This window comes from Colletotrichum fioriniae (assembly GCF_027942845.1).
Source record: "Colletotrichum fioriniae strain IMI 355084 chromosome Unknown scaffold_13, whole genome shotgun sequence".
In the NCBI taxonomy this organism is placed as follows: Eukaryota; Fungi; Ascomycota; class Sordariomycetes; order Glomerellales; family Glomerellaceae; genus Colletotrichum; species Colletotrichum fioriniae.
In genome coordinates, this window is record NW_027076849.1 from 863,992 (window position 1) to 875,374 (window position 11,383).

Here is an 11,383-nt window from a genome sequence, read left to right on the forward strand (position 1 = left end):
CGGGGTTCACGATCTTTTGTAGCATGGGACAATAACGATTGTGATCCCAGAGAGTTCTCATCTAAAAAGCCTGAGCTGCCATTGAGTTTTGAGTTGACGTTCTTCAGCAACCCCAAGACATCCTCGAGCGACCTCAAGACCGAACAAGTTATTTCCTCCGACCTGTCACTTTTGCCCTTCCAGACCAACATTGTCAAATCTCCAAATTACCACCTTCACATTCACCATCATGGGTTCTAAGGTTGACGACAGAGACTTTACGGCCCTGCTGCCTGAGCTCACGCTCGAGGAGAAAATTGCTCTCCTCTCCGGCTGTGACTTTTCCACAGCAGCAGGTGTCGCTCGCTTGAACATTCCTCCCACAAAAGTAAGCTTACCTCGAGATCCTACGCGCAAGCCAGGAGCAGAGGCGAAGGAGGAAGCTGACATGGAAACTTCAATCAATAGCTAGCAGATTCAATCGCCGGCGTGCGCCCCTCAGGAATCACAGCCGACCTCACAACAGCATGCTTCCCCAACACAGCCTGCCTCGGATCGACCTGGGACGCCGAGCTCCTCGGTCGCCTAGGCGAGCGCCTCGCCCACCAAGGCCGCGAGAAGAGTGTGCAGGTCATCCTGAGTCCGACGATCAACATTCACCGCGATCCCCGCGCAGGACGCAACTTTGAGTGCTTCAGCGAGGACCCGTTGCTGTCTGGACAGCTGGCGGGTGCCATCGTCAATGGTATCCAGAGCCAGGGTCTCGGGGCCTGCCCCAAGCACTTTGTTTGCAACGATTCGGAGACGCTGAGACACTTTTACGATGTTGATGCTTCGCCTGATAGTCGGCCGCTGAGAGAGATTTACATTGCTGCATGGCAGCACTTGCTGCGAACGTCCAACCCGGCTGCTATCATGACTGCGTAAGGCCCTCTCTATGGTTACATACCTGCACTACATGCACCTATGAATCTTGGAAGTCTGTACTGACGATTATTTGACACAGGTACAACAAAGTTGACGGCACATTCTGCAGCGAACACGGTCCCCTCATCGAAGGCGTCTTGAGAAAGGAGTGGGGCTTCGAGGGCATTGTCATGTCTGACTGGTTCGCCGTACACAACGTGGTCGAGCCCGTCAAGGCCGGTCTCGACCTCGAGATGCCTTTTCCTGTGTTCAGAGGCAAGAGACTGGCCGAGGCCGTGCGATCGGGCCAAATAACCGAGGCGGAGATCGATGCCAGGGCGATCAAGATGCTCGAGCTCCGAAATCGCACGCGGACCAGCTTCAACGACGAGCCGGAAAGATCAGAAATCAGCGAGGAGACAAACAAGATCTCCAGGGAGCTCGCGGCGAGTGGTATCATCCTGCTCAAGAACGATAACCAGGCTCTGCCCATCAACCCGGCGGACAAGCCCAAAGTTGCCCTCATTGGCGAGTTTGCTGGATCTCCCGTCGTGACTGGCGGTGGAAGCGCGTCTTGCACACCGCAGTACCGTCACTCACCGTTCAAGGTGTTGAAGGAGGCCTTCTCCGGGGAAGAGAGCGTTCGCTACCACGCTGGTGTCCGCACACGCAGGGTCATCCCCTTGGTCCCCACCGCGCAGCTCACAGCGCAGGATGGACGCCACGGCATCGACGTGAAGTATTACAATGATGACACCCCGGAGCCGACCCTCACTGAGTTCCAGGAGAAGTCCAACGTCTGGATGCTGGGCGAGTTCAAGGGCGGCCTAAAGGTCCCTGGCTCTCGTATCGAGCTCTTGACCAAGCTAACGCCCCAGACAACTGGCGAGCACACTCTCGCGGTGCAGGCTACCGGTGACTTCTCTCTCGTCGTCGACGGCAAGGAGATTCTATCTGGTCCTCAGAAGGAGATTGCCACGGAGCAGTTCATTTTCAACCACGTTAAGCTCGAAACTCGCGTGCAGCTGCAGATGAACGCTGGCCAAGCTTACGACATCAAGCTAATCAACACATCGTGGGATCACCTCGTCAAGGGCGAGCCCACTCCCTACGCAGCATCGATCGGCTTCGAGGAGCATCGCTCCGACGAGGCCGCTATTGCCGAGGCCGTGGAACTTGCCAAGACCTCGGATGTGAGCATCATCTACGCCGGCCGCAACGAGCAGTACGAGTCGGAAGGATACGATCTGGAAGACATTCGCATGCCAGAGAACCAGACGGCGCTGATCAAGGCCGTCGCTGCCGTATCTAAGAAGACGGTCCTGGTCCTACACTGCGGCAACCCCATTGACGTCAGCGCCGTCGTGGACGACGTTGACGCGGTACTCAACGCCCACTTCCCCGGCCAGGAGGGCGCGCAGGCGACAGCGGATATCCTCACCGGCGCAACGAACCCCAGCGGACGCCTCGCAACAACGTGGTTCAGGACGCTTGAGGACGCGCCCACCTATGGTGATTTCCCCGCCACCAAGCAGGAGGACGGCACTCACAAGTTCCGCTACGCTGAGGGCCTGGGTATGGGATACCGTCACGCCGAGGCCGCGAAGCGCTCTCGCTTCCCCTTTGGTTACGGCCTTTCTTACACTACCTTCACCCTCTCTGACCTCACGACGAGTGTGGTGGGGGCAGACAAGGACGCGAAGCTCAAGGTGTCTGTAAAGGTGACCAACTCGGGATCCCGCGCCGGAAAGGAGGTCGTACAGCTCTACGTCAACCCAGCAAAGGAAACGCCGGCCGCTGTCTGGCGACCGGAGCGCGAGCTCAAGGCCTTCAAGAAGGTCCTTGTGCAACCTGGCGAGTCGACGGTGGTGGAGCTTGAGGTGGACGCCAGAATGGCGTGCAGCTACTGGGATGAGGCGGAGAAGGCTTGGAGACTGGAACGGGGAACGTATGGCGTCCGGGTCGGAGATCTCCAGGGTGAGTTCTCGATCAGCGAGGGAACGACTTGGGGTGGGCTGTGAAGTGTGAAGAAGTGATTGCTTGGTGTGTGGCGTGTGACACGAAGGAGGCGGCCCCGTGTTCTAGACCCTGGCTAAAGAGCCATTGATATTTGTAGTTTGTGTGCTGCGGCATTGTATGTTATTGGAATACCAGTACCTAATCTGTCATCAAGTCTTCAAAGTATCTAGCGCCAAATGGCATGCCTTTCATCGTCGCTCCCGGTAGGATATCGTCCCGAGGCGGATCAACGTCAACCACCAAAGCTCAAGTGAGACATTGGGCGGTGCTGATAACGCGCCGTGCCGATTCCCCTCGATAGCTACCGCCACCAGACCTTTTTTTTCCAGATCGAAGTGCGATTCTTACTAGGTATTCCAGTCAGCCATGTCAATATGGTGGTATTAGACGTCGAGCAAGCATAGTAAGGCGATCAACCATGCTGGTGATTAAGATATCAGTCAGCAGATCATAGTGAATGATCTACGTTTACTCACCAGGCATCTTGTCGACTGGCACTCTTTCGCAACAAAAGCTCGGCCGACGTCTCACGATGGGTACCCGAACAACTCGGTATCGGTCCCCCCCATGATCGAGTAATGAACGACATCATCAACCACCGCAGCGTAAGGTATTTGATCCCATCTTTAGAGGTATATGGCCAGGGGAAACCCAACACCACACCACTTCGTTGCCAGTGTCCACGCGCGCCAAGGGGTCAGTGCTGGCTTTGATGTGCGCACTCACTCAATGGGACTGGGCCAGATATGATTCTCAAGAGCATCCGGCCCGGATTCGGGAGCTGTATGCTCGGAGCGGGCGCCAGATCTACCTGCTATGTGACAGCACTGCCTGCTCGCGATCATGAAAGCCCTGGTCCGGTCTCATTCACACATCATCATAGCCAAGAGACACGTTTTTGGCAAAGGCAAAGCCAATGAACCACGGGTGACTCAGGCGGAATCTACACCTAAACATGACCTAATCTCAAAGCATCGACGCCCACCTACAGAATCGACACCAGCATTGATCCTAGTTCCACAAGCTCCCACCAAATATCCGAGACCTCCTCATCCCATTTCGGCTGAATATTCCAACTAATCATTAAACAGCCTAGCCTGTTTTCCTCCTTCGCAGCCTGTGCGTTGACGCCCCATCCCACCGCTTCGGGGCCAGTGCCCTGTTTGATTCCTGAATCTTAGGCATGACGGGAGTTTAAACCTCCTTCAATCTACGATCCAATGGACATCAATACTACCGTACCGTACCAGGCAACCTCTTGCGGTAATACGGTAGTACACCATTGAGGAGGGGAAAAGAGAGACAGACTTCAGATGATCCGCACGTCCTCAACTACAGAGAAGCTTGGATATTGGCGGAGAGTATGCCTCTTACTCTCATCCTCAAGGTGGTGCCATTGCCTTTGAAGAGGTACGGATGTTTCTTGGCTTTTGCTGCATGTGAGTGACTCTTGTCTCCCACTCTTCCCCTCCACCACAGACTTCCTATCCTGGGAACTGGCGTTCTTAAGCAAATCAAGCACTGCACAATTGGCAAATCTTGTTCCATCCCATCAACTTGGACTTTCGGCTTTACACTGTCGAAACGGAGTTTAGTTGCCCATCACCTCATACAAACAGGAAAGCCCACCACCCTCATCGTCACTTTGGTTTCGTCTCGTCCCGCCCAAGCCTGTCTTATCTAGGTACTTACCTAGTCCACCTTTCCTTGGTGTAGCCGGTAAATTCGTACTAACTTGGACGCCGGACGGGGACGCCTTTTTTTCGTGGCGTACAATGCCCTTGCAGTTCCCCAGGGCTGGATGGACGCCTTCTCCGGGACTTGTTCGCTATGACTTGAACTAACCCAAAGAGACTCCCAACATCGGATTAGCCTCACCACCTTCGCTCTTTCATTGATATGCCGTGCCATCTGCCCCCTTTTCCCCTACTGCTCCTTGGTTTCATTCATTCACCCAAACGCAAGAGACAGAAACGAGTCCCACAATAGCTCACGGCCAGGACCCACGATCATAACGCAGCCCTACGGGACTACGGGAACTGGATCGTACGAAATACATCAGCCCGGCTCGAAAGCGGCCCCCCCTGTCGGACGAACGTCGCGGACCCGCGCGGCGATGATCGCACGGCCCCACGGCGACGGCCACGGCTCGGTCGCATCACGAAGTAGACATGGATATGGAGGTGGAATCAGATATTATTGAGGACGGAGGCGCGCCGGGGTTCCCTCCCCACGGAAAGGCCGTTATAGCTTGCGCGACCATATCGGCCGGACTCGCTGGTCTCATCGTCGGCCTGCGTTTCTTTGCACGATTATACCCGGCTCGGTTATTAGGAAAGGAGGATTGGTGCATATTTATCGCATGGGTATGTCTAGACTCGAGATCACGGCCCAACATGGATGTGAAGGGCAGATGCGATGGCAACCGAGATACCGGATATCTTGAGACCCCTTGGCAATGCATTGATAATTTGGATTGGGCTGATTACTTTGGCTGAATAGCTTTTCTCAGCTGCGACGTCCATTGGCATGTGCCTTCGTAAGTTGATATCGAGTCTCCAATTGCATGAACAGTATGACTGACACGGCACAGAGGTTAAAACGGGCATGGCCGAGGAATTCTCGACTCTGAGCGTCTATCAACAACAGACCTTTTTCAAGGTATGAGAACCCCGAACTCAGTATCCATGACAGGCTCCAGCTAACTCTCCCGAACTATAGTGGGCATACTTAACAATAATCTTCTACAACACTGGCCTCGCCTGCGTCAAGGTCTCGATCCTCCTTCTCTACCTACGAATCCTCAGAGACCTCAATTACCGCAAGGCATGCTACGTGGTCCTATTCATCGTGGTGTGCGTGTCGCTATGGACGGTCCTATCCTCGATATTCTTCTGCGTACCCATCACCAAGAATTGGGACCGCGCTGTTACGGGCGTCTGCTTCAGCCAGGGCATCGCGTGGTTCGTCAATGCCGCTCTGAATATCCTTACCGACTTTATGATTCTCATCCTGCCATTACCCATCCTGCCCAAGATCAAGCAGTCCCGGCGGCAGAAGATTGGATTATACCTCATCTTTGCGCTTGGGTTTTTGTAAGTTGCTCTCGGCACCCCATGTTGTTAGCAAAGTCATTGGACTAACAGCCATCTCAGCATCTGCGTCGTCTCCATCCTCCGAATACCATCCTTGATCGCCGCGAAATATTCCCGCGATCCAACATTAGACAGCCCGGGCATCGCAAAATGGTCTGTCGTAGAATTAAACACAGCCATCGTCTGCGCTAGCCTCATCACACTCAAGCCACTAGCCATGCGCTTCTTACCCCGTATGCTGAGCCCCAACCGCGGTGACGTTGCCCCACAGCACGGTCCCGGATCCGAAGAGATACCTGCGACTGTCGGGTCCAAGGAAGCGCGAAACGGGGGCGCGAAGCACGGCCACGCGCGGGTAGTGTCTGACGGTAGCACCATCCAGCTCAACCACGATACCTTTGGAGGGGATTCCGTGATGCATACGCAGCATACGCAGAGCTCGCGACTAAGTTCTGCGGGCACGTCGGACCTGGAGCAGGGGATGAAGGGATCGGCTGTCGAACTGGAAGGAGAGTTGGCGATACGAACGGATAAAGCATGATTGGACATACCATTATAACCAGATACCACTTTATTTTACGCTTTTGTATTTTAAGAAACGGGTAATAACCATATTTGTCTGACGCTAGCTGGCCGAGGTCAAGTTCGCGATGATCTTCTCGTACCTGTGCACGTGCCGTGATGTGTCTTGGCTCGCAGGGATCCGGGTCCGTTGATCGCAAAATTCAGCAGGTCTGTCATCCCTCCTCGGACAGGCCCCTCAACTACTTGTGCCTTATTCGTACTACCTTGGGACGGATTGGTCCGCTTAACATCGTGGGAGAATGCCATTCTGGACAAGATGGTGTTTAATCAACGTCAGAGCGATGACATAGGCTAAGACTTTCACCATTCTGCCAAACAGCCGGCATTCCGTGTTAAAGTCGGGAGCTGCCCCTGTTCACGGTCATGGATTAACGTTGGGAGCTCGTATTCCTTCATCTCGCTATCCCGCTAGTCCCGAAATTCCAGCAGCATCCCCTGCTTCTCGATATTGCTTGCCTTGAGAAAACACCGAATCGCCTTATGAATGCGTTGTTCAATGTCACCTCAGTGGATCATTCCCGCTGCAATGCGACAAAAATCACCGCGGGATCCAAGATGCGCGACGGACCTTATTGGGCAGGTGGGATGAACGACATGCCGTGCTCCTTGGCAAAAAAGGTCTATGGATATTTCGAAGAGATGTGGAAAGACTTAATGCCTTCGCGATGGCCATTCCTGAGGTAGTCGTGCACTCTCTGTTGTAGCATCTGCACAACCCTCACACTCGTTTCTGGATCTTCTTTCCCACCGGAGCCATGCGCGTAACAGGAACAGCCGTCGCAGCTTTGCTCTTCGGAGCCGCAGAGGCTCTCCATCAATTCGCGCCCCGGTCTCTCAACGACACCACCGGTCCCAGCGACCCGGCGCCGAAGCGGTACATCGTCGAGTACAAGTCCCGCGCCCACGGTTCTCGCGTCGCCGCGAAAGTCGCTGCCGGGTTTCCGGGTCTCCGTGTCGTGAAGCAATTCGACTCTGACATTTTCCCCGCCGTCACAGTCGAGTGCGATGGAGGATGCAGCCCCGAGTCCGTGAAGAGCGCGCTTGACGACGGCGACGAGCCTGTTGTTGCAACGGTCTATAAGTCTCAGGTCATGCAGATTCTTCCCACTGTCGAGGGCGAATCGTACAGCGATGATGCGGCGGCGCTGAACTACTCCGTTCATGGACTCACTGGAGTTGAGAAGCTTCATGAGAATGGAGTCTTGGGCGAGGGAGCTATTGTTGCCATCGTTGACAGTGGTGTTCAGTACACTCATCCTGCCGTCAGTACTTAAACTCCCTCAGAATTGACTGCAGATAGTTGACCATATGTAGTTGGGAGGTGGCATTGGTCCCAACTTTACCGTTGCTGGAGGCTACGATCTTGTTGGTGATGCTTGGCCTAATGGGCCAGCTCAGCCGGACGATGACCCCATGGACAGATATGGCCACGGAACTCATGTTGCCGGTATAATTGCAGGGAAAAGCGACCAGTAAGCAGCCCCAAGTTCCTGTCTACTCAAGAAACACGTCTAACTCTGATCAGGTTTGTTGGCGTAGCTCCTAGTGCCAAGCTGTTGTCGTTCAAGGTGTTTGGCAGCAGTGGCTACTCCAATGAGGAGACCGTTATCGAAGGCTTCCTGAAGGCATACGACTCTGGGGTAAGTTGATGGAGGTTACTTGCCACCACGGGAACCGACTAACACTGCGCCTAGGCTGATATCATCAGTGCCAGCGTTGGAGAAACCAGTGGCTTTACAACTAATGCTCTCGCTGTCGTCGCATCTAGAATTGTCGACAACGGCGTCGTAGTCGTCTTTGCTGCTGGCAACTCTGGACAGGATGGCCCTTTCGACATGGCAAATGGAGCATCAGGTGAACATGTCCTGACCGTGGCATCTTCTGACCCGGGAGTGTTCCCTGCTCAAGCCTTTTCCGCCAAGTTCAACTTGAACGGCAGCTCCAACAAGACGGAGATCGCCTACATCCCGGGATCCGGCTTCTTCCCGGACACTATCGTCGAGTGGCCCATCAAGCCCATTACTCTCAACTCTTCTGTTGTCAATGACGCATGTCAACCTCTCCCAGCGAACACGACTTCACTCAACAATACCGTAGTCCTCGTCAGAACCGGCGGCTGCACCAACACCGTCAAGCACACCAACGTTGCTGCCTTTGGTGGCCGCTTTGTCCTCTTCTACAATGACGACGGCCCGTACAAAAGCGCTGTAAGCTCCAACCTCACAGGCCTCACTGGAGCCATCGAAGCAAACGCCGGCGAGGCCATCATTGCCACCATCCTCGACGGCGGCAACGTCACCGCCTCTTTCGACATCTCCACCGCCCACTACGTCGGTCTTCGTAACGCAGGAGGCGGACGGCCATCCTTGTTCTCCTCGTGGGGCAGCACCTACGACCTCGCCCTCAAGCCCGACGTCGCCGGCCCCGGCACAAAGATCCTTAGCACCTACCCGACGAACGAATACCGCGTGTTGAGCGGCACAAGCATGGCGACTCCCTACATCAGCGGTGTTGCCGCGCTGTGGGTGGGCAAGTTCGGTGGCCGGGCCGCGCACAAGGATGACCCGGAATGGGCTCGCCGACTCATCGCGCGGATTACGTCGACTGCGCACGCCGTACCGTGGGCTGATTGGGCGACGAGCTCGACTGACTACGGTTTCTGGGCGCCAACAACACAAGTCGGTGGAGGCTTCGTCGATGCGCAAAAGGTCCTTGGGTACACAACCGAGCTGAGCTTCGACGGCCGCAAGTTCGAGCTCAATGACACTGCGCATTTCAAGGGCACGCACACGGTGGAAATTACGAACCGTGGCACAGAGACAGTTACGTACAAGTTCTCGGTCCAGGATGCTGGTGGATATACTGCATATACCCCCTCTGTACCAGGGCAGACTCAGTTTGCGGTTCCTGGGATTCCTCTTTACGCGGACCTTGATCCTTCCAAACTTACTCCCGAGGTGGCTCTGCCTCAGGAGATTACTATCGCAGCTGGCGAGACCAAGGCCACGGAGTATGAGCTCATGTTCCCTTACGATATCAAATTTATTCATCAGAAAATGTCTAACAAAGCATGGCAGGTTCACATTCAGCGTTCCCGAGGGGGCTGATGCCAAGAAGTTGCCAGTGTACAGCGGCAAGGTTCTTGTCAGCGGCAGCAATGGAGAGGAACTTGGTATTCCTTACTTTGGTCAGTTCATTTCTCCACAGGTATCTGATCTTCTAAAGCTAATAAACCTGAAGGTGTTGCCTGCGATTTGAAGGATACGATTGAAAACGTCTGGGACTACGGATGGAACAATCCTTATCTCACCTCTGGTGTGAATGCAATCAGGCTCGAACAGAAGTCAAAGTAAGTTGCTAGACAGTGATGCACGTCTACATCTGGTACAGGGGCTGACATATATCTGCTAGCTTCACATTCAACCTCACCCGAGAAGCGCAAGACTTCCCTAAATTATTCACTCGATTTGTTTGGGGAACCAAGGAATTCCGCTGGGACGTAAGTCAATATCATGTCCATAGCTAGTATGGGACTATCAAGCTAAAGATTTATACAGATTTTCTCAGGCAATTACAGCGAGGCCCAATGGTCTTACCCTCCGGTTGTTGGTCAGAAGGGTTTCGTCGGCTCCGCAACCTCCTGGAACGGAACTGCCAACTCATCCTGGTTTATTCCAGGTGAAGATAGCGAGGACGACATTTTCTCCCTTCCTCTCTACTCGCAACCTCGTGCAAAGGGAGGTATTTACTACTGGCTCGGACGATTTGCCGACGGTTCTCAAATTCAACCTGGATCATACAAGTAAGAACTCGCATTCAGTCGATGGCCTAGTTTTTCTTTTCTCCCACGCTAATTCTGTCACGTAGATTCCGCATTGCCGCTTTGAGGCCCTTTGGAGCGCCCGAGGTTGCAGAAGACTGGGATGTTTGGCAGACGCCTGCCATTACTGTGCTGCCTCTTTAGACCATATGTTTCTCTGATAAACATCTAGCGGATCGTGCCCTAATAGTGATTGCTATGGTACGGGTTTCGGGAGCCTTAGCATCAAGCACATTAATTCTGTTAACCTCTATCGTAAAATCTTTAACCAAAATTCCTTCAACTCTGCCATTAAGCCAAGATCCACTCTCAGCTCCTGATTATGGATTACATCAACCCTGAGGTTCCAAGCTGGTCCTTGTGTTGTGATGGAAGATGAAGAAGTTAAACCTTAGAAGTCTTCGAGTTTGTGCACTTCATACGGCGGCACCTCGTATGGATGCGTTCTGCAGCCTTTGTCAGCATCCAGTGCTCCCTTGAATCGCCCATGGCTGGGTCCAAGTACCTCTTCAAGGCAGAGACTGCCTCTCTAGTAACATCCCGCCCAACGCAAAGAATCTCGACCTTATATTCGGGTACTTGTGCGAGTCGATCGATGGCACCAGTGTGAGGGGTTGCTCCTGCAGCAGAGACGGGTATGAATTGGCATGTGCCTGGGCTCTCGAAAGCGACGTGGACATATTTTCCGTTATCATAGGTGCCGCCGCCAGCTTCAAAAATGGCTGCCTTGGTGGCATCCAGATGAGATCCTGCGTATACGTGATGATGTCAGCAAGGATTATCTTGTTGAAGACCTCTAGGCTTGAGGTTTCAACTCACGTGGCACCGAGTATGCGAGCTTGTAACGATCCGCCATTGTCAGAGGTACTTAGCGTGTCGGTAGTTCGGCGACTCGAAAGTGTTGTGATTCACGAATCTGGAGATGAAACTGGAAAGATGATGGTGCTGGGTACCAGTGTGATATTTGTGACAACCCCTC

The 11,383-nt window shown here is 53.8% G+C and overlaps 4 protein-coding genes across 4 annotated transcripts; 3 read left to right on the forward strand and 1 right to left on the reverse strand.

Moving 5' to 3' along the window:
* Nucleotides 1-229: 229 nt before the first annotated feature.
* Nucleotides 230-2,906, forward strand: N0V96_009984 (uncharacterized protein; the record flags this gene model as incomplete). Its single annotated transcript, XM_053197319.2, has 3 exons — nt 230-367; nt 448-902; nt 986-2,906. The coding sequence occupies 3 exons, from the start codon at nt 230-232 to the stop codon at nt 2,904-2,906; spliced, it is 2,514 nt and encodes an 837-aa protein (XP_053045197.2).
* Nucleotides 2,907-5,511: 2,605 nt separating this feature from the next.
* Nucleotides 5,512-6,540, forward strand: N0V96_009985 (uncharacterized protein; the record flags this gene model as incomplete). The annotated part of the gene is made up of 3 exons (XM_065758805.1): nt 5,512-5,565; nt 5,626-5,999; nt 6,060-6,540. 3 exons carry the CDS (start codon nt 5,512-5,514, stop codon nt 6,538-6,540), a joined length of 909 nt encoding a protein of 302 aa, XP_065612572.1.
* A 799-nt stretch (nt 6,541-7,339) lies between these two features.
* On the forward strand, nt 7,340-10,390 carry N0V96_009986 (uncharacterized protein; the record flags this gene model as incomplete). Its single annotated transcript, XM_065758806.1, has 8 exons — nt 7,340-7,846; nt 7,899-8,031; nt 8,124-8,224; nt 8,279-9,606; nt 9,662-9,771; nt 9,825-9,933; nt 9,996-10,083; nt 10,142-10,390. The coding sequence occupies 8 exons, from the start codon at nt 7,340-7,342 to the stop codon at nt 10,388-10,390; spliced, it is 2,625 nt and encodes an 874-aa protein (XP_065612573.1).
* Nucleotides 10,391-10,795: 405 nt separating this feature from the next.
* N0V96_009987 (uncharacterized protein) lies at nt 10,796-11,260 on the reverse strand (the record flags this gene model as incomplete). The annotated part of the gene is made up of 3 exons (XM_065758807.1): nt 10,796-10,850; nt 10,910-11,153; nt 11,224-11,260. 3 exons carry the CDS (start codon nt 11,258-11,260, stop codon nt 10,796-10,798), a joined length of 336 nt encoding a protein of 111 aa, XP_065612574.1.
* Nucleotides 11,261-11,383: the final 123 nt, after the last annotated feature.